Below are 23,425 nucleotides of genomic sequence, written 5' to 3' on the forward strand. Positions count from 1 at the left end.
TATAGCTGTGAAAATTTAAGGCATGGATCAGACAGAAGTGAGAGAGTAACAGTATATCTCCATATGAACCTGACTGCAGCACAGTTGAAGGGATTAGAAAAAGCTGATTTTATATTTGCAAATACATAAAAACTGTCACTGATGTGTCAAAACAACCAAAATCTGCCACTGTCACATTTGAAAAGAAAGCATTCAAATTCATAGAAATGTATTATTTCAAATAAAAAAGCATGATAAGACAGTGCAGAAGAGAGTTTTTGGTGGGAGAAGTGCTTCTCTTAAGAGAATCTAAGTATTCCATGATACTACAAGAAGTAAAAAAAACCCAAAAACTTCCAACAGAAATCTAGGGTTACTTTGGCTGTTAGGACAGAGAAGGAAGAGACATACCCAGGTTCTGCCACATGCTGAAGAGCTCATATGCCATCATCACTCTCATATCACCGTATCTGAAAGAGAGGAGATAGACAACTGCCTAATGGAACAAAAACTGGCAAGGCAGTGATGTTTTTAAAAAAAAAAAAAAAAAAAAAAAAAAATCACATTTAAGTCAACATAAGAATGTCAAAAAAGTCGACTAATCACTGAACACTATTAGGAGATCTACTTATTTATTTCCCAAGCATTTCCACACCCCAAGGTCCGTAATAAATCACAGAGACTTGTGGTGGAAAATGAAGTCTCATTTTTGAGGTGGCAGAAAAGGCTGGGAACCCAACAAAACATGTTCTTACTTATCCAGAATCTTCTTCCTCTTAGCTGGTGTGGCATTTTCTAGTTGGAGACTTGGCTGGTTTATAAACAAAACTGCCAGGCTGAAATAAGAGTTCCACACCTGTGACACAGGAAGGAAGTTTTACGACATTACACTCCAAGGAATAAGTTTTAAGCCAAGTGTAGGAAGACACATGTTCCTTTATATGTAGAATCAAGCTGTTGCTCTTTGTAATGAGGACGTAACTTATTCAATATGTATCTTAACTATTGAGATACTAAACTCTTAAGGATACCAATGGATTATTTAAAACGTGGTAGGAACTAAAATTAAAAACCTGAAGAAGGTAATGCCACTGGGCTTTCCTCTTAGCACCAGAGTTGAAAAATGAATGAACTTGATGTGAAGTTTTAAATAGTTTTTTCTGTAGGCTAAACAGATTTTATCCCTCAAAAATCCCCAGACATTACATTATATGATGAATGAGAGCCCTATGATTTAGTCAGTTTTCTCAAAGAAATGAGGCTTTTGCCATCATGCTGTGTGTACACGCGCCTAGGTACATGTCTGGCAGTTTTTCCTTAGTAACACAACTTGTTGCTCATTTTCAACTACACCAGACACAGGGAAAACACTCTCTAAGATACTGCATTCCTCCAAGTTTTAAGTCAGCAGCCAGAAAGAGAGACCTCTGGGAGAGGAAGATCACGAATGTCCCAACTTCAGGAAAAGCACTGCCTGAGTTTACATTTTATTAGCCGTGAATCTGTAAGACAGCATGCTTCGTTAGCTCCGCTGCGTATGAAGATACTTGTTTCCTTTATGAGGGGCTCAATTTTCTTGATTTGATCTCACAGTGTATCTGTTCTACTTCCCCTCAATTCCACAGCAGATTCAAATTTCTGTCTTTTATCAGCTAGGTCATCTTCCTCACAGATATTCAAATAAATGCTGCAAATATAATCAGCTGATGTAGAGAACAGCTCTTGTTCCTTTGTTACTGCTAGTTTAAAAAGATGTCATAACATTTTCTGAGTATCAGTTCTTACTTTAAAATCAAAGTCCGTTTCCGTGAAATTCTTATGCAGTGCAGAAGACAGGTACTGAACTGTTGTAACTATGATACTGCAGTCAAAAACAAAAAAAAAGAAAACAAAAAAAGAACATTTGAATCTGGAGTATAACATATTACAGTGATTTGTGGTGCTGATTTTACTATACAGAGATGGGCATACTTCATGTAATCACTGCTAGATTTGCACAGAAGTCACATATCGAAAGATGTTTTAATAAACAATTTGTACTAAGTGATACAAGTTTAAGAATTTTCACCATTATTGTAATTTTTGGAATTTACTCAGGAGCATTTAAAATCCCATCTATTTTGCATGGCTGGCCCGTATTACCTCCAGTGAAACGAAAGAATACACCCACCTTCCTCCTATTTTAAGCAGATTTTTTTTTTTTTCCTCAGAGAAGAGCAACTCAAACAGTTTGAGCTATTTTTGTTCTTGGCTATACAATGGTCCTTCATCTAGCTCCCACTTCAACTCAATATATTTGTGAGTATTTTGCCAATTCTGGATTCTCTGGTATTTTTTTGTAGGTGGCTAAATACACCTTAGTGAAAGGCAATCAAGGCACGTGATAAATTCAGGAATTAATAAATAGCAAGTAGATAAGGCAACATCAGTATCAAAAGAAACAGCACATCTCCGATTCACATGAAAGCAATACTTCCAGTAACACTGCTAAACATGCCTATCAGTCTAAAGGTTTATGGCAAAATTATGCCAAAGAAAACTAGGTGACCTATAGCATCTGAGGTAACTACTCCTTCATGTGGATTTTTCTCTTCTTACAGAACTTCATTTAGTCTTTGTGCTTGAAATACTGAAATCCACTTCTTTCACTTTTCATTAGCTCAGTGAACTCGCAGAGCATACAGCTCAGCTGAGCAGTCAGCCCTTTAGGAAAACTGCCATGGTGTCTTCTGGTAATGGGAACCCCCCCAGTTGTCAGTCAGTCAGTAGTAATTCTATAGCTAGTTTATCTGAAGAAACTAGTAAATAATTCCAGCCACCCTGTGTTCATCACACCACTGCCATTCCAAACAGCATAGCAGTTAACCCATCAGAAGCAAGAAGATTAGGTAAAATTAAGCATTAAAATGGTAGATGACAATTTAATTGAGAAATAACTCTGTATGTAATGCACTTGGTGTCATCACTAGGGTCTGCTCCTCCTTTTCTAAAATAACTGAGTCCTCCTCCTAGGTGGGTTAAGGAGTGATGTTTATGGGAAGAGACAGATGTTTAATGTAGTAATTTACTGAGAAAAGGAGTGGAGAGGCCTGCCACGTGGTGTGGGTAGCTGTTCCTTGCCGTGCATTGTAAGAGCTGCTGTCCACTCTTACCCTCAATGCAGCTATTTCAGCTTTGGGTTTAAACTTCTCTTTGATACCTGTACATACTGGTAGAGTTTAAGAAACAGAACGAATACAGAAGTCCCAGTTTGGTCCAGAGTGTTAAAATAACTGCAGAATGAAGATGAGCACTCCAGAATTCCTGTCTTAATCACCACATCTCAGACTGATGAAACACACTGCATCACAGGTTCTAACTGCCCAGCTAAGAAGAAAAAATTCCAATACAGAATGTCAACAGTTTATACCTGCTTCTCTACTTACTTGCTGGTGAGCAACCTCATCACCATCCAGTCTCGAGGAAAGACACTCATTTTCATCAGGTTCCGAAATACACAGAAAATCTTCAGAAGGAATTCCTATTGCATAGGGGAAAAAAATAAAAAAATCACCAGGAGCTGCAGATTAATCTATTTTCTTGATTATAAGAAAGACAATTCAGCTAAGTATGCTCCACTTGAGCTTTGTGTTACTAAGGCATTCACCTGACAACATGGAAACAACATATATTGGGATAAGGCTCTATTCCTTTTGTATGCATCTAATACATACTAAACAAGTTGCAGCTGTCTTTTAAATCTTAACTTCTCAGTGAGATGAAAACCTTACTTATGTGCATAATTGTATATGACTTCTCATATTATCATCCAGAGTTCCAATGTCAATTTGCAGCTATTTTCAAATATACTGGAATTATAATAATTTATTTATGCCTTCATTTAATTAATGTATCTGTCCAAATTTCTTTGCACTTATGTCACAAATTTGACAAAAAACCACACACCCAAGCCCAATAAAACTCCTACACGCTTTTTAAGACAGTAACAGAAAATCCCATTTCTGGCAATATGCAGCAGAAGAGATCTCTTGAACACATTCAGCTGAATATTTGCTTTCCAAAAAAATCCTCAAACCTGAAGACATTTCTGGTTTTTGACTACCTGCACCTCTATGTCTATAAAGAACAACAGCAATGATAAAATATTCCAAGTTGTTGGCCTTGCAAACTAGGATTTTATTGTTTTGTTTTTCTTCTACACAAAGTCAAGACAGCATGGAAAGTGGCAGTGCAAGGTTTCTTCAAAATTGTCCTGCCATTATGCCTTAATTGCAGGGGGGGAGGAAGAGATTAATATCTTGGTATAACTGAGCTGAGAGTAAAGCATCAGAAGCTCTTTGGCTTTTGGGCTCATTTTGGCCTAGATGTAACACTGGTGAGTAAATATAGTGCCTTTCCAGCCAAGAAAAAGTACTGTAAATACTATTACAGCAATATTTGAAGGGGAAAAAAAAGTAATATATTTTATTAGGTCAACTGATAGATGGAATAAAAGTTGGGTATAAAATCTTCAGCCTCTGTGATACTCCTGAAACATATCCTTTATAATATCAGAGATACAACAGTGTTTGTTCTTATGGGTGTAAAGCCAAATTTCAGTTCAATGACAAACCTTTTCACTGGTCTGACATAAGAACTATAGATAGCTTTAAAAAATATCTATTAAAAATTAATATGAATTAATTTACCAAATAATTTTCCCATGAGCAATTCGAAAGTTACCTGAAGGGTAGTAATCTGAGATAACTATCAACCTGAGATACACTGAACCCTGTAACCTAAAGGTAGGAATTGTATCATCCTAAATTTATCTCCCTGATTTATTCAGCCTCTCTATATGCACATGAAATATTTAGAAGCTGAAAGCCTATTCAGAGAGGACTTCTCACTGTTTCTCCATTTCATTTGTTAATGCAACATAAGTTCCTGCCACATTACATTCTTCTTATTGTCCATGTTTTATTGAGTGCCAAGCTAATCAAAAGCATTTTGTATAAAATCTTGTCTTTATTTATCAAATTATTCTGCCTTTTAAACAGACTGTTGTCAGAAAGACTCCTCTTTCCTATGGAAGTTGAGATAAAAAGTTAGTTTCTGCTGTTTTGAGATGTGCCATTTCAAAATGTCAGTGGCAAAAAAGCCATCAGAGAGGCCTGTACCCCTCACCAGCCCCTTCTGTTCAAGAAGAGCCATAATTTAACGTTCACAAATTTGGGAGGCATGCAGAAAGTGGAGTATTGAGGTTACTGCTTTCCCAAAAAAGATTTCATCTGCTAGAGACATTTGTATCTTTTGGCATAAAATCAACACCCTTCATAAGTAAGCTCCAATGCACAATGAACATCAAGTAAAATGCTACAGAACAACTGACTTTACATTCACAGGATAGAAGACCCCTGTTCCTCTGACTATGTTCTATATGGTACAACAATGATATCCTTTTATGTCTAATAACATCTATCTTGGGACTTTATTTGCTGTTATGAAGATAATTCAGTGCCCTGTGGTCTGAAACATTGTTGTAACACAACACCTATTATTATAAAAGTGAAAGGAAGGTCTATGAATAGAGTGCCAGTGAATGTGAATGATTAGCAGAGCAAATAATGCTGGAAGGATTCCCCTCTGCTCTCCCATTCTGAGTGAATCACCATACATACGTGATGTTCTGTTGTACCTTTAGTTCATCCTTGCTTTGGAAGTTGTCTAGTAAGTGCTGGAAATGAGTGTCTGACATCTGACGAAGCAAAGATAAAAGGCAGGAGACATATTCTCCCTGTTGACCAAATGAGAAACTATTTCATTCGGACGGTCTGAAATTTCATAAATATACAACTCAACCTGGGGTAAGGTATAAAGGGAGGGGTCTGAAATGGCCCCAATGCCTATGAGAGGAAAGCTGACATGCACAGAGATTAAAAATACTGCATGTTAACAATTCTTGCATTATTGTTCATACATAGGAATACACCTCTTAGAGGCTCCTCCACAGATGCCAGTTTTAAAGGTCTTTTAACCAATGTTGTAGTCTAAATAAAAATAATTTAAAATTATTAATACAGACATTAATGAATCGCCCTCCAAGCATGCAGTTTTTGACAATCACCTTTTTCAGTTACTTAATATACTATGTCTATCAAAGGTGTGACTGAAGCTCATGCAGACATACCAGGAATTATTTAAAATAATTGGCTCAGATACTCAAAACAGTATAGCGATGACAGCATGGGATCAGTATGGGCTACAAAAGGTGTCTGGAATCTTGTAAATATTTGGCTTATTAGTGTTCACCGAGTTATGTGCTGTCATAGCTACAGTACTAACAGTATTCCAGTAAGATATTCTGAATATAGTTTGGGTAAGCCTACATGAGCTACAATTACATTTCTGGCCTGCAAAGCAGATGCACCCTAACCAGTTACCACAGTATCCCAAAGTGTTTTCCAAAGATGAGCTCCCCCTTTTTACATATCTGAAAGCAAAGCACAGAGAAGTTAAGCCATCTGTCCAAGATAACAAGCAAGGCAGTGCCAAGAACGTAAGGACTATGTCTTTTGGCTGCCAGTCCCTTGCAAAACACTATTTTTTTCTGTGACAATGAGAAATTAAGTTGGAAAATATACAAACTACTTTCTAAGCAGTATCTAATAAGATTCCACATATCACTGTGCTGTGAAATATAAATTCAGGAACAAATACAAGGGGATTTTACACTTGAGACCGTCCATTCCATTTTAATTTTTTTTTCTAATTGTCTCAAGCATCTACACAGAAGCTTTGACATAGGTTGTTCCAATAAACTTTACAGGGCTGAACTTCATTAGGCAAAAAGGTGTGCTCTTATGTGTGATGTGGCATGTGATAAGTAACACTAAGTCAAATGGTGGGAGTAAAAACAAATTGAGATGTTACTGGACATTTGCAAGCTAGCAGCTTTCTTGTTTTGTATGAAAGAACATCTCTGAAAACTATTAAATGCCTTGGTTAGGATTCTACAATTTGTTAATTTATCTGAGCTAACATGGAAAGATACAACCTCTTCTCTAGTGTGAGAAGCATACCTTAGTGTACATCTGCCCCCAACAATACCTCTGAGGTTTCAGCCATTTGATAAAAAAACAAGTCTAAAAAAAGGGATGTTCTGAACAACAGCTTAACATTATACTTTGTGCAAAAGCTGCACTAGAGACTCTGACAAGCACAATTACAATAAAATAGGCTAGAACAGAAAAGAGCAACAAATCCAGAAAAGAATAAAGCTGAACAGCAAAATTCTATTCTTTTTCTCCTCTTTCATTGCACGTCCAAGAAAAATATTTCTTTCCCTAGGTTTATGCTGATGGTCTGGACAAAGTGGTGGCTTTTCCCTCTTCTCCCACCAAGCTCAACAGCTCACTTGACTTAGGATCTGTTAATTTCTTTTTCAAAAGTGTGCTGTGTTTCATTTGCATGAAATAACCAGTGAACCTGGACAGAAGCTCTCCACGGTGTTCAGTAAAGGGACTTGTCCACTGAGCATTATGGTATCCTCAGTCATAGGAATGAAGCCTGATACTCATATAACCCTTGGTGACACCTATTTAGGGGTGAAGCCCTAGGCAGCTACCCAGCTAGCATATGCCTCAAGTTCTAAACAATATCTCTCAATCACAGCTGCAAAGACAAACAAGAAAACAACCTGGAAATCCACAAAAGCTTCCTGAATGCCACTGCTTCCTGCAGACCTCACTACTGCACAGAGGAAGGAATGGATTTGTGGCTTATTAAGGGAAAGAGACAAAGCCTTGGGCATTCATGCAGCAGAGATGATAATGAGGTGCTGGTGGTGGTGAGGGACTGAACCAAAGGTTAGAGAAGCAGGAAATAGAAACTGATTGTTAGTTACTAACAGTGATTTCTGCTGTGCACTGCGGGCAACGCTGCCCTCTTACCGCCTCCTGAGACTGCGATTTACTCATGATTGTAAGCAGAGTTTGTAAAAGCACATCCAGGAGGCTCTCCACCATCATCTCAACCTCCTCCACAACATCTCCCTCCTACAGTAAGAGGTGAGCAAACAGACAGTTAGAAACTGGAGAGAACAGAATTGGCAAAGACAGTTCTGCTGAGTCAGCCATACCACAAACTCATTTTGACAGAGAGCTCCGTAACAGACGTTCAAAGAAGTACAACTAAATTCATCATTGGTACCAGATACTGTGGTGATGCCAGTGTGTGTGTGTGTGTTACCTCGTCAGTCTCTGATGGAAACGTTCGGGGTCACAGCCATAAAGGTTAATCTATAATCAAAGGTCTGCATACACTCTAGAACACAATGGGATCAAATTATGTTCAGGAACCTTGATTCTATGGCAGCATTATTTAGGAACCTTGATTCTATGGCAGCATTAATTTAGGTTATTACCATGATACCTTTCCTCTCATTCCTTTCACACAAAACTGTAACTTGTAATTGGAAATACTTATTGGTATGAATTATATTTAGCACCATGAGCTTCCTCCTTTAGAGTCAGGTGGGGAAACTTCACCACCCTCTGCCTTGTGAGCATTGCTTTAAATGATCAAGTTACCATTTGAGATCAGAGTATTATGATCATCAAAGCTGGGTGTTTAAACTCAGCAGCAATTTCCAGAAGTAAGTGTGATTTCATTGATTGGATAATTTTAGAGTATTCTCTTAATAGGAATCACAAAGTGCTAGTTAATGTCTCTTGCAGAACTGCAAGTCCTAGAGCTGTGTAGAGCTTTTGAACTCCATTGACATCTAAGTTCTGGGCTTGGATGAAGAAAATTAAACAGTGTCAAACCTAGTAAATGAGTATGCTTTTTTCCCCCCTCCTAACAGCAAGAACACTGTGTAATCAGAATGCTCTGAGTCAGACACACAAAAGCAGACCCTCATTTTGGATGTCCTCCTGCTGACAGAAAGTTAGCAGAACTTAATTTTAAAAGGATCTTTGAAAAACCTGGGTTAACCTATAAAAATCCCTCAGTCTTCATTTTACTAAATTCGTGGTGCAATTAAAAAAAAAAAAAAAATCAAGCAGCAGATTACCAAAGAGCTGGTCTTGATTATGGAGAAAATACTACTGAGGATCCCAGAACAGATAAGTAGCTCCTTCTGCTGTCGTAGGTGAAGGTGAATGTGGTGAAGAACTACAGGTAGCAGGATGCGCCGGGACTCTGAAAGAAGGAAAATCAGGTCACAGGTCTTCCGAAAGAAAATTAAATTTCAACCATCCCAATCAACAGCTTTTTGGTATCCAAACTAGCCTACTGATATACAGCACGTTTGATTAATTGGTGCAACTTCTACTGTACAGGTTGTAGCACACCACATTTCCAAGAACTGTAGTGCATCTTGTTTCGAAAGCTCATAAATGCAGTATATGTTATGTTCTCAATAGTGATACAGCTTGGAAACAACAGTTGTGAACTGATACTTTCTAATATTGATTTTCTTTGTGCAAACCCTTCCCCACTTCACGTTGCTTTCCAGCTCTATTGTCACAGCTAATAGACCCTCTCAAATATATGCCTCTTGGAAGCTGGCTAATTCTTCACTTTTAGCTGGCTTACAAACTTTAATCTTGTTAAAGAAGGGAGAGCAGGTAGCAGCTGCAGAAAACAGTAGCCAAAACAGTAAAAAAAAGACAGGGAAAAAAGTGGCAAGATGTCAGCAAATGGACTGATAGGAGTGATAAAAGGAAAACGAGTCATCACCATATGGGAGGCAAGAAAAAGAGAATGTATCTTCCCTTAATTGCAAGACCTGAAGAGTAGGCAGAGTAGGCAGCCAAAAGATAACTTTGGAAACTAGATTCATCTTCCCAGGTGCAGATAGGACATGGGAGAGATTTTTGACCTGGGAGTATCGGGTCATGCTTCCATGGGAAGGAACAGAATAGGGGTCTACCATTATGCTGGGTGGAAAATGTGGCATCTATACAGTCATAGCTGCCTTGCAACATTGAAGCTTTCTTTCTGGTTTTGATGCTGTGAGTGAGAAGTCATGGTGCTGTGCAGCAGCCAAAAGCATCACTAGTTGCCAGTATCATTGTAAAGGAGAAATGAAGGTTAATGGGAAGGACTAAAGCCCTGGACCCTGTGGGTAAAGTTACACCTGGCTTTACTGAGTATACAGAACAGGAGGTTTTTGCCCATGAACTGGCATCCACAAAGACAAATGTTTTTAGCAATAGGTTCAAAACATTATAATTAGATAAAATTCACTGCCTGTTTCACAGCCACCTTTGGACTGATCTACTCATTCTCTACACTCTTTCATATTTGTTGAGTTGAATTTCAAATTTAAGAAAAAAAATGTTTATAAACAATTACAATGGATGGTTTAAACATGATTCTGTGTTGTTATCATTCTCACCTTGCACTGAGTAGAATAATTTGAGTGCACTAACTTGAGATCCTCACTACAGGGAAGATAAGCCCAATGGTGCTTTTTATCTTCCACTATTACCTTCATAACTTCTTTCATTTAGACCTTTATGTATGAAATAAACTCACAATCTTCAACCCTTCTTCATTCAATTAATTCTTAAAGAATTACTAATATGTTGAGCTAAAGAAATATTAAAGTTATAATGTAAAGATTAAACATACTTTAAAAGAATGTGGTGGGTTTCTCACATAACTTTATCTCCCTGTTTCTCAGACAATAAGCTTGCTGGAAAGGAGGTTATCTGCCTATCCATGACAATGACAGAAGAGTAATACAGTATCAAGTGAGACTGGGCAGTTTTAATAATTGACTTGATTTGTTAATGTGCGTATTTTTATCAACCTTTAGTAACTACAATTTATCCATGATGGATTTATAAACATTTTCTACCATAACGAAACTTACAAAGGACCTGCAGTGAATATATGTAACAACACTGCCACCAAGATAAATAATTACCAAGATTATTGGCATTCAGCAATGAATTGTTTGCAACAAAGCAACTTGCAAAATAAATGTAACGTGTTCCTACTCTTAGTTAGCAGCAAGACTTAGCCTCAGATACCGCTGTCTTACCTGAGAAAGAGAACAGGCGGCTGTCAACAGTGCGTGCAATAGACTGTAGCTTAACAACATCCATTGATTGCCCAATGTGTACTGTACTGGGCATGCTGCCCAGAGTACCCCTCACGAACTCTGCTACTTCCTGCACAGTGAACATCTGCAACAGCTCATCAAAGATAGCGGGGAAGGAGTTCAGCAAAGCAGCCTGAAAAAAGTACATGAAGAAACTGAAAATTTTCAATTCTGTAACTGCAGCTAAATGCAGTGAAAAGAGAAACAACAGTAAAACTGAAGTAAGGGTCTGCAGAAAGCTACTAAATAGTGCACTTGTGTTAATGTTTTGCAATACCTAAAGTTGACAGTGAACAAATCGCAGATAGTATATCTAAAAATAAAGACATATCAAAATCAAGTGCTGCTGCAATACTAAGTCTTACAAGTTGAACACGTACATACCGTAGGCTTCAAAAGGCTGTATTTTAGGACACAGCTTACAAAACAGAAAAAACTGAGGTACCAGAGAACAGAAAATAGTCCATTTTTGTTGATTTACTCTTTTCAATAAATGTAAAACTTGCTTCTGATTAGAGAGTTCCATACCAATTGTTTGTACCAAGCAACTACCTAAGACAGTTAGAAATCTTCAGAAAACATTCTGAAGAACATTTTGACAGACCCTTAACCATAGCAGCACTGTCATGTGACATCACAGTACTTCTGCAACAGGGGTGGGGTGCAATTTCATGTGAAAGAGGTATCACATCATGCAAGTAAGTGTGCATGTGATTCTTGCTATAACGGATATTTCCAGTAACCTGAAGCTATCCTTGAAGGTGTTTCTTAAAGTGCAGAAACAATAACAGCACAACAACAACAAAATCAAACTCTTTATCTCTTATTTCACAGTCTTCCAATTAATTTCTTTGTAAGTATAGAAAATTCCATGCATCGCCCTATCCTCAAGTTCCACAGACTTGGTGTCATGCCTAACAACTGCCACACACCTCTAATGTTTTAAAATTCTTCTCTTTCTTCCTCTACATCCTACCCAAGGTCCATACCTGTTTCCTCATTAGAACTACTTAAATTCCTAGATGGTTGCTTTCTTGAACTGCTGCACAGTCTGGTTTTGATTCAGCTGCCTTAGTCCCAGCCACCCCAGCCACAGCCCCCTACCCCCGCACACTTCCCTTCTTGCTGTTTTCACCTCCCTTGTCTGAAGCTCTCCATGCAAACCACACCGATTTCCTGCAGAAGTTCAGATTTACCAAACTTGGTTGCAGATCTCTGTTCAGCTTTGCCCTTCCAGAGTCTCTCTACCTATCGGTATTTTCTTCTATTCTGCAAGTTCTCCCTTTCCTCATAGACTTTTTTGTTTTCTCATTGCATAAACATTTCTGCACCTCTCCCATGCTGGTTCTAACACTTGGCACGCCTATCCTAATCCTGTATAATATACAGCTTCCTTCTTTGCCAAGTCTTTCCTCAAAGTATCTTTTCCTTCAAACAACAGTGATATCTATTTAATAGTCTTTGAGCAAAGTCTAAGTTATTTTTACAACTAACACTGTAGAGCCTGTTAAATTATTCTGAATATAAATTTACCTCTTCTTCGTGCTCGTTCTCTCTCTCAACATCTTGTCCTGTTACAATCAATTCAGATTACACAAAACCCCACACAGCCTCCTGGGTGTTGTCACCTATTTGTTGCTACATACATACAATGTACTAACAAAATAAACAAATATGAATCATTTAAATAGCTCATGGTACTCTTGGAAGGCTATAACAACTGCAAATCCCGTCATCATCTTTATCTTTGGGATAATACAAGTGAAATTACAATATTGGCCCAACAAATCCTTACAGGAGTTTTCCTAAACTTACTTCTAACTGTTACTATAAAGCAGAAGGATTTCTGTGGTGATTTAGGATATCCAGTAGCAATCTAAGGATATGCATGGGATCTCTTCAGGAAGCTTTGGAGCCGTCTTGAGGAACAGCTACATTGTTTCATCAGTTCCTTGAATGGCCCTTTTTTGTACAACACCCTAAAATATGCTGGAACATTACTCATGTCAAAGTAATTGCCTGGAAGGAAGGACATAATCAGTTTTAATCTCATTGCTGGAAAGAACTATATTGAGACCTCTCTAATATCCTGAATAAGAGGACAAGTGTGAAGAAAATTATGTTTGCTAGGGCCTCAAGCATTTCCGTAGATATTTAGCAGTTGTCCAGATTTCCAGAACTAGTACATAATCTCCTTGGCTCTCCTGAACAATTCTGACATATATAATCTTGTATACACCCTCAGTACCGTCTTTTCAGTGTGTGGATGCCAAAAGCTGTTCCATTAATTACTGAAATATTTCACATTTCGTAGTTTTAAAGTACCAGACAGTTAAACATTAAATTCCAGTTTATATGCAGGAAAAGAGGGTTTGGGGTAGGGAAAAGGGATTAATTGGGAACATCCTTGATGAAATACTTGTGCAGTTCTGGGGATCATTACTTACAGAATTAAATGACGGCCTTGAAGTACCACCACATTTTTGTGGGGCACATGTCCCAGCTCCGCTCGCCTGCCCTCCAGGCTGAGAGGCCTATGGGGCAATTGGGATCAAGGGGCAACATAGTGGCAAGGGGGAAACAAAAAGTAAACTTTCAAAGATTAAACAAGGACAGGCTTTACAAATTACAAAAGTCCAAAGTAAGAAATACCACAGTGAGAGAAAGGAGGGAAAAAAAAGAAAGAGACAAAGAGAAAAAGGGAAAATACCCCATCCTCAAATCTAGTCTCCCTCTGCATTTGTGATCAACACGACTGAAAAAACAAAGAACCAACCCTAAACAGCCTGCATTCATAAGATGCTGTTTCAACTCACTGTCACTTTGCCTGCAAAATTCTATGTGCCGACTTCTCATGTTCCTGGCTCATCTTATTATACCGACTAATGGGTGATTAAATAAAAGATTAGAGCAGCTGTTCTCAAAATTTTTCAGAGCAGCTTCTTAAGAAAGAGATAACATTACTGACAGCTTCCCTAACCAGTGGAGTCGCTCTGTTTTGTTGCAACATTCACAGCAACTGCTTCTTTGGCAAACTACAGGAGGTGTTCAAAACATCCGTAAATAGTAAATTAGTGATTACAAATCACCTTCATATTCCCAGGAAGTTCTAGGAAGTTCTACCATTTTGACATTCTCTGAGCTGAGGCACACACAACACATTTGACAGTACTATTTAAAACTTTTAAACACAGAAGTATGTAGTTTAGTACAGTGGTCTTTAAAATATGAAACAAAACTTAGCAGCATCCTTACTCACTTTGAGTAGTATCCTAAGCCCACATGAAAGTCTTCATGAAGTCATATGGGACTTATCCAAAATAATGTATTAAATGTGAGTGTGGGTATCACAGTGTTTGCAGTCAGGCTGCATATGATTCTGACCGCAATTTTAGAGTATGCTCGAATTAAGTTTATCTGATGGTGAGCACATCAATTCAACTTCTCTACTGTAATGTTGCTATGACCCTAAGTATCGACTTGAGCTACTACAATTAAGGATTTAAAATTTCTTGAGGCAAACCATAAGACATATGAATGAGAGACTTGAAAATGCAGTTTACTTTTGCGAAGAGCAAAAATTGTATTCTCATGTGATAAGTCACTTTCTTCTTGAGAGTCCACAGTTCAGCTTGCCTGTATCTCTGAAGTGGTGGAAAGCTACTGTCTAATAACATTAATTGGCTGTGTCGTTTTCCAGTATCATCAGCTTGTTAGGGGGGAAAACTCTACTAACCTGCATTTAATCGTCATGTGCCCATACTACCTGTGCGCTGCCGTTTGGTTTGCCAGTTAAGTGTAGAAAATAGCAAACCTGTGTGAAGATGAGAGTCTCAGAGCTCCTGCTGTCCAAGCTGAGCACAAATCTGATGGACTGGAAAAGCTCCTGGATGCTGGAGCGGAACTGTTCCTCCTCCATTCCACAAGTAGCTCTGGAGTAAAGGATCCGAGATTGGACAATGAACTTGAAAAGATATTCCAAGGCCTTAAGGAGCAGGAGAGGAAGATTAAGACAGAGAAAAAGAGAGAAAGAAAAATAAAGGAGCTTTAAAGAGAACCAGGAAAGATTCTAGGTGCATAATAACTAAATTCTTCAGCTTTAGAAAGGAGAAAGAAAAACAGGTTTTGTATAATTCAGTTAAGGAAGAGCTACTCATAGGCAAGTACCCATTCTCAACCAATAATCTTTGTTACTAGTATGTCCCACTAAAAAAAAAAGTATGCAGTTAAGTCAAATAGACAAACTTCAGTTGCATAATTTGAGGAAAATCTTGGTGAAGATAAGAGAATTCTAGTTTTCTCATGACTTGGCACAATGACTGTAAGTGTCTGAAGAACCTATTCTTCTGTTTTCATTCAAATATTATCTTTAATTACTTGAGTTAGCTAATCTAGATCAAGGTAAGTGGACTGTCAGTGGAACAGAAGGGTTACCTGGAAAAATTAGAATCTACTTTTCAATATGAACACAACAGCAAGGTTCACCTTTATTTCTGGCAGCTACACGTACAAACAGAAATAAATGCAGATGCAGAAATAGAAGACAAGAGCAGCATGTGAAGCCCTCTGGCAGCGCATAACAGTAGCAAGCAGCAGTACTGTAGTGAGTATCTTTTTACTTCGAGCTGTGATAAGTTAGTGTCTATCTTTTATCATCACACGTGAAACTTGGAGAGCACCCAGCAGAGGGAGAATAGTCTGCACAGAAGACAGCACTTAGCACTGTTATACTATGGGTGATAGATGCCACAGCCCTGAGGGACTAGCACATAGGATCTTTTTGTAGTAGAATGATAATTTGCTCTATGACATGTCTAGATTAAGTCTGAATTGGCAACCTAAGCATCTTTAACTAAAATTTTGTAAATGGCATTATTCAAAACTCCATTTGTTTGGCAGCAGTGTCAATGAAGAAAAATACATTGTTCTGTGCAGCCTTTAACAAGCTTATCAATCTATCAAAGGTTCTCACAGACACTAATATAGCAATGTTACTATTCAACACAACAACAAGGCCTTTTTGATGATTTGGTGTACACAACTGTCAACACTGAAATATACTAACTATCAGTGATATTTAGACTTCACTCCTTCCCTTAGTGCATGATACACCATTAAAGTAGGATTAAGGGAAGATGTGATGCATAGTTTGATGATATCCTCAAAATTCAGCACAAGAAACAAACAGGCTGGAGCTTCAGTAATCATAGTCTATACAGAAACATTAGTAATATTTCACTGTATTTGCTGGAAAATATTCTTGTCTTGCTTCACTGTTTGGAAACTGAAAGTTAATTCAAATACAAATTTTGCCCTCATCAGATATTTTTGCATCCATAAGATGCCCCTCATTGAACCACCACACTATATGCACAAATATGCAATGTTATGTTGTAAGCTTCAGATGCTACAGCTTTAAGGATAGACAATTTCTCATAAAGCCATCACAGATTTCAAAATGCCACTGATACTTACAGCCATTTCTTTTTTCAGGAATGAAGGCAACTTCGGTAATTTGGCAGTACGTTATTTATACTTCTCTACTAAAACGTCTCCCAGCGAAGCTTCCTTAGACCAAAGAACTTCATCAGGAAATAGCGTTTTATATTTCTGGACAGTTTCCAGACAAAGGTCAATTGGTTCACAAGAGTCAGCTCTTTAAGGTTAAAATCTCTGCTGCTAACACCAAATACAGCAAGTCAAGTTTTAGAGGTTTGGTATAGACAACCATAATTTTAACCTGAAAGCTCATAACTTTAATGTGAAGATTATCTTTTGCAATGAATCAGAGGATTTGTGTATATTCTATAATTCTCTATTGAAAGTGAAATGGCAGGCTTTCAGAGACACTCCACGTCCTTAGCACAGACAACCTAAACTGTTGTCTAGAATGAACCCACAAAAACAGTTAACTGAAGAGTTCAGTGTGTTTGCAGATACATGGCTCAGATGGTAAAAACACAAACCAAGTCTTGTTAGCAGAAAACAGCACTTGGACTGACTTTGACTCTTACTGCTTACAAAATCACAGATATGATGCATGTATGTGCCTAAAGACATAGAAGCACGCTGAAATAAAATTCAAGCCTTATATTATGTTTGGCATGATATAAAAAATCAGTATTGAATTAAAGGAAGTTTCTTAAAAACGTAGTCTGGATGCATGTTCACACCATAGGTGAACACCCACTACTCACCTGTGACCAGCAGCCTAAAGACTCATGGTACATCACATATAAAACTTAAATGGACAAACAGCATCATAACCTTATTTCCTCTCAACCAAACAATCCCCAAATTCTACCAGTGGTACTTCAGGAGAGACAAGAAAAGGAGTAAGAAATGTGCATATAGATAGTGCATCTCAAAGAACTTCCACTTACTAATGAGTAACTTTCCTTTCTTCTCTGAGTGACTGTCCATATGCATGTTCACTCTGAACAGGAACAGCACATCTCAACTTGCACAGATTACCTGGTGGGTGGTTGCAATGTCCCAGAAGAATTAAAACCAGAAGACCACTATGACAAAGGCAGCATCAGTTAGAAGCTTCTATGATAACACAGGTAAAAAAGTGGATAAATCTCTGTGGTTATTCTGCAGGTCTAATGGATAAAGATACTCTTCAGAGACACTAGTGTTGCTTGAGCCTTCAGGGATTATGCTCAGACAACATTTGATGGTTTTACATTCATAAATTCAGTGGACAGTCTTGGGGACAGCACAGCTGCACATCTGGACTCATCTGCTGTAGAGATGAACAGTCTGTTCAATTCAAACAAAAGGCAAACCATGCCTGATGTTCAGAGTATGAACAGATAAATCAACCTTGTATAGAGCTGCTTTAAGAAAAAGCACAGATTAGTTTCCTAACTCAAGAAACCCAAAGATTACTTTACGAAAGAATCTGGAGTATATAGAATGGGTAACCTTATCATAAGTACAGTGTATGTAAAGAGGATTAGCTCTGAAGGTCTGAATCTCTTTCACTGTCCTAACCAAAGAGAGTAAAAGCCATTTTTAGTAGTCTCTGATTATCAACTTCACCATTCACGAGCAGCTAGCAAACTTCTTTCTGCTACTGTCAATGTGTTTTTTCCAGAGAACAGCATACTTGCTTCAAGTACAAGAAGCATCTAGTATGCAGTTTTAAGAAGAAAAGTGCAAAGGTTCAAGAACGTACCAATTTAAGTCTTGTGAGAACAGATAAAAGACCTAGGGCAAAGTTCAAGGCATCAGCAAGTCCCACAAACGGGCTGACCAGGGTGGAACAATTATAATTACATTAGCAAGTTTCTGGTATTCTTAGAAAAAGCAAGACTGTAGAAAATTTAAACCACCAAATAAGGTAATTATTTCTGAATTAATAGGTAATTAATAAGTCCAGAGACAGAGTGGTCTCAAAAGCAACAGACCGATATTTCTTTTTTAAATTCAGGGTGAAGAAAACAATTTGGAGGAGACCCCAGTCTCAAAAGGCAGGCTGAGAATGTAATTCCAAACCTCTCATTCACTAGCTCTCTGGTTGGCATGGCTCAGAAAGTAGGGGTTTTGAAGACATCAACTGGGAAGACTGACCCTTTCCATATCACTGATTCATGTAAAGCCCCATAGTAATGGTATGCAGTACCTCAAAGTCTCTAAAAAAGTCTGATGCGTGTTCCGTGTGGTTCAGCTCCACAACACTGATATGAAGATGTGACTTCCTGAGGAAGAAAAGGTCTTGCTTTTTCAGTGGGTTCCTCAATCTAGGCAAAACCCACCTGTGATTCTACTACTGGAAGATAACTGAAGCTGAAAAGGCATCTCCTAGAGACACTTCTAAGTTTTGCCATGACTAGTAGGGAAATTAAAACTAACTGTGGAGCCATACACAGGCACTTTGTTACAGAATTTTCCAGGGAGGTACAGGCTGCTGTATCTGGATGCAGCTTACATAGGGCTTGTGACAGGGCATAATAAAGGAACATGATGCCATGTGTTCTAGCACAGGTAGAGATGTCCTTTTGGTTACAGTTCCTCCAGGTTTCATAGAAGTTTTTTGAGAATTAAGAGCAGTCTTGAGGGGGGTAAGTAATTTTAGAAATAGTCCAGAGCACCACTTGCTAATGCCAAGGTTGAAAATCAGAATCCTATGAGACGTCTGGATATCCATCACGAATATACATGGGCAGTCAAAAGCCAAAAAAGAGTGCAGAAATATTTCAACACCTGCTTTAGGGTGCTACATTTAACAGCCAATTCAGGGAAAAAGGGATAGAGAGCTATCCTCTTTTCTCACAGCTGAAGAACTACTAATGCAAGGAATGTAGTGAAGGCATCCAAGACCACAGAAATTCCCAGTAGAATATAGTACTATTAATGACACATTAGCAATGATAATGGTTTTGGTACAAACTTGCTCCAAATGCCTGAAATAGAATCTGGAAACAAAGAAGGAAATCAATCACTTTCCTATAATGGAAGAAGATAAAGACCTTAATTTGGGCCTCCAAGACATACCTGCAAAGGCAACTGTCTGAATAAGGTGTAACAGCAGTGTCAGTGGTAGAGGATGCACTGTTAGGTCTGCAGAAACTCTGGTGGTAATTACAATTCCTGTGCTTGGAAAGGCTTGGTCTGTCAGGTCTTCAAATTGACCTCACACTCACAGAGTGAACAGCTACTTTCTAGGCAAGCACTTGAGATTCCCAGCAAGCAAAGAGCTGCCTTTAAATCCTTGGAAGAATGTACCTTATTCACAAACAGTTGTGAACGGTTTCTTCTGAAAGACATTCCAGGATTCATATTTTTAGTATTTCTGAAGAGGACTACTATGAGGTTCAAAAAAAGCAGATCGCATAGGGACAATATCATACATCTCTACTTGCTGCATTGCATATAGCACTAATGAGTGGTTTGAGAGGGAAGAAAACCTTCTAGAAGTCATTCCAGCTAGAGATCTTCCTCTCATCTCGTAATTTTAATAGGTTTCTTTGTAATTAAAGAAAAAAGGAAGGATAAGGATGGAAACAAAAGAATGAGAAAGTTAGTAATTTCTTGAAAAGACATCTTTGCCTCATTTTTACCATTCCCTATGAATCTGTGGTTGAAAAGTATTACAAAGAAGTAGTTTCTAAGTATGTAAATATCTACAAAAGACAAAGTAAACACTGGTATAATGCCCTTCTAAGTATCAGGATATGATCTTAACAGGAGATCTTAAAAGCTAGTTGATGGCAGTAATGCCATACCATTCAAATGGAACAAGGATTCTCGAAGAATAAAAATTACTTCCTCAAAAATACTGACTAAATTAGACTAAAGGAGCAAAACAAAGAACAAAAATATCACAAGAAGAAAGAAAAAGCCATAATAAAGGCTAAAACATATGCCAAGACACAAGCATGAATACATTTACAAGGAACAACCTCTAACTTTCCCACATGGCAGCCAGAAATTAAAGGAGTACTCTATGTATGTGTGTGTGCTTCACCTGTGGGATGCTTCACCTATTTGTACTGACATGAAAAAGTGAGAAAAAGAAAGTGCTAATCTCTGACACTGCTACTAGTTCTAAAAGTGCCCAGACTCAAAAGTTTGGACATAAGCCTACTCAGAGTAAGAAGGTACAGATGGACATTCACTCAAAGAAAAATAACTTCCTGCAAATTTTGGAATCTTGTATTTATGTACTTGACACACTCTTTCTGTTTTACAGTTACACATGGTAAAACTAATACTTTATTTATACTCTGATTTCTCTGTTATACCACCAAAAATATACCCTTTGTTTCACACACCACTGAAAAGCTGTGCCTTCCTGTGAGATCATATTCTCATCACAGAACTGTGATTCAGATCCTGTGCAATGATAGTTGTTAGAATCTCCATCCACTTAAAGGCTCATTTATCTGCTTTGTACTTTGTAAAATACTCCAGAACTTCAACCAGTAATACAATGAAGCTGTATGACAGCCAGAAATGAAAAACACATCCTTGATCCACAGCACCTGTGCCTAATACATTTAAAATAACTGCTTCTTCAAGTGCAAGGTGTGGACCACATATATAAATGGCCAGTGCATATATACTCCATGTAAGTCCCACTTAAGTTCTCCATAGGGCTTCAAAAGGACTTAAGGAGACACGATTCTTCCATTTTTTTCTGCACAAGAATACATCTCCCCCTAAAATTAAAATTTTGGCAAAATATGAACAAAAAAAATTCTGGTTAAACAAATAAGAAGTCAGTACCAGACCATCCTTGATTTTATTTACAGCTTCCCCAGCCCTTTTGTAGTCACACACGGAACAGACACACAAATACTTTTATGGAATACATACTCTCATTGCTTCCTGGATGTGGTCTTGGCGTACAAGCTCAGCTGAACGGTCCATGTACCACTTCAAACATCGGATCAGTTCTCTGAATATAACAAACAGTGAAAAGAAGAGGAACCTTCAGCACTATTTTAAAGTTAGTCAGGCAACAAACATTTTTGGTTTTAGGGAGAAATCTATAAAACAGTCTCATTTCACTCCAATTCAGTGGTCAGCTATAGCTGTCCTAGCTACTGAACTTACATAATATATAGGTTTATTTAAGTTTCAAAACAGAAAATAATTTCTTCTCTGTAATTGACTTAGATCATGAGGAATGCTAAGAGAACATAAAAAAGATGTTATTAAAGAGATAGCTTTGATAAAGGCATGCAATATAGTTCTAAGTCCAAAACATACTCTTTTTTTTTTTTTTTAAAAAGAAACTCCAGATCTCCTCTAAGTAAGAAGTTTTTAGAAACTAAATTCACAAAGAAAACACATGTATCTATTTTCCTAAGTACACAATACCATTTGGACTAACTTAGAGTTGTACTAAAAAAATGTTTTATTTTAGACATCAGACTTCCAAAAATAATTTGTTTTGTCTGAAAGAGATGATAATGAACACAAAGCAGGTGTTTTTACCCTCTGAACATGACTATGCCTTCTAGTGTTGTATAGTATCTACAGTTTTTTACCTGCCATTGACAGAAGATTTTTATATATTTTTTTAATTACACTAAAATGTGAATGGCTTAAAACAATGAAAACCAATTATAAGCTGTTTTTAATAGTTTATTGTGTCCAAGGATAGAATATGCTCAAACATACACAAGAAACGATCTAAAAGAAAGGAAAAACAATACCCTGAATGATAACTGTTACTGCTTTCAAAAATCTGTCTTATTCTCCAATGCAAAACTCAAAAAAGAATACTAGAAAATGAGGCAGAATCTTTAAAGTGCCAGTGAAAATTAAGTTTCTGATCTACTGAAATTATACATTTACTGTAATCGAATAGAACATCTTCTTATGTGAATAACTGTCTACTTTGGAAGAGGAAATTACAATTAGTTCTCTAAGCTTTCACACAAGTATTATAACCCAACATCCTTAAGACAAGAAATGTATATGGTCTTGGTAGCTCATTAGTATAGACTGATAATGAGTTGTTATTGAGTGACAGTGTCTCTTCAGTTAAAAAAAGAGAAAGTAAGATTTGCCAGTTCAGAAAGGCAAGGTAAATTCCAAAGTCTGCTCATTTTTAGCCACAGGTGACACAGCAGCTTATCTCTATAACTGTGCTGGAAAACTTTCATCTGAGTAGGTCTACTTTTGGAAAGCACTGCTAACATGAAGGTTGATTCTGATGGTGACATCACTCAAAAGCTTGCTAATACCATCTCTTGAAGTGATGGATAAACAAAACGTACTTGTAAGCCAGCGCTCCTGCAAAGTGCTTCTGAATATAAGTGTCCATCACAGGTCGAAAATGAAAATACTTGCTGTCACGCAGCAGATTTATGATGAATACCTGTGGGAGATGAAAAAGTGAACCTATACTAAAGGAAACTGCACATTGTTGCTAGGTTTCTGTAAACAAGTTACACAAGCTAAGGAACAAACAAATACATGAGTTTCTTTAAACAGTCAGTAGTTGTGTTACTAGATGTTATTGTTTGCCTCTCTCAAGTGATAGCAAATATTGCTGTCCTTAGATCTGTTGAGGCTATCCCGCCCTCCTCACCCAAGATTATTACAGAAAACATAAGGCTGGATCCAGCCAAATATTTCATATTTCATGGAAGTAAAATACTAGCAACATGAGAATAAGAAATTTAAAACTCACTGATCATGAGATAAAGAAAAGTAACAATTCAGCAGCTTACCAAAGACTGAAAGACCAACAGACCATACTTTTCTGTGTTGTCATCCAAAACTACAAACAACGTGTCAAGAATATCTTGTAGGAACTACAATGACATGAATAAAAAAAGAATTTCAAATTCAATTGTATTCAAAAGAAGGTTATTTCCCCCCGCTTTA

General features: G+C 37.6%; 1 protein-coding gene across 1 annotated transcript in view; it reads right to left on the bottom strand.

Annotated features, from left to right (window-relative positions):
* Positions 1-23,425, bottom strand: part of DOCK3 (dedicator of cytokinesis 3) — a 205,192-nt gene that overhangs the window by 41,610 nt on the left and 140,157 nt on the right. The window contains exons 20-32 of the mRNA XM_075714594.1: positions 23,269-23,352; positions 22,813-22,913; positions 21,401-21,482; positions 14,889-15,059; positions 13,522-13,608; positions 11,015-11,207; positions 9,035-9,162; positions 7,869-8,015; positions 5,657-5,755; positions 3,405-3,499; positions 1,765-1,840; positions 735-835; positions 391-449 (exon numbers count right to left, since the gene is read on the bottom strand). Of these exons, the coding sequence (XP_075570709.1) occupies positions 391-449; positions 735-835; positions 1,765-1,840; positions 3,405-3,499; positions 5,657-5,755; positions 7,869-8,015; positions 9,035-9,162; positions 11,015-11,207; positions 13,522-13,608; positions 14,889-15,059; positions 21,401-21,482; positions 22,813-22,913; positions 23,269-23,352 (1,423 nt within the window). The remainder of the gene's footprint in view (positions 1-390; positions 450-734; positions 836-1,764; positions 1,841-3,404; positions 3,500-5,656; positions 5,756-7,868; positions 8,016-9,034; positions 9,163-11,014; positions 11,208-13,521; positions 13,609-14,888; positions 15,060-21,400; positions 21,483-22,812; positions 22,914-23,268; positions 23,353-23,425) is intronic.

This window comes from Pelecanus crispus, chromosome 7, assembly GCF_030463565.1.
Source record: "Pelecanus crispus isolate bPelCri1 chromosome 7, bPelCri1.pri, whole genome shotgun sequence".
Lineage (NCBI taxonomy): Eukaryota > Metazoa > Chordata > Aves > Pelecaniformes > Pelecanidae > Pelecanus > Pelecanus crispus.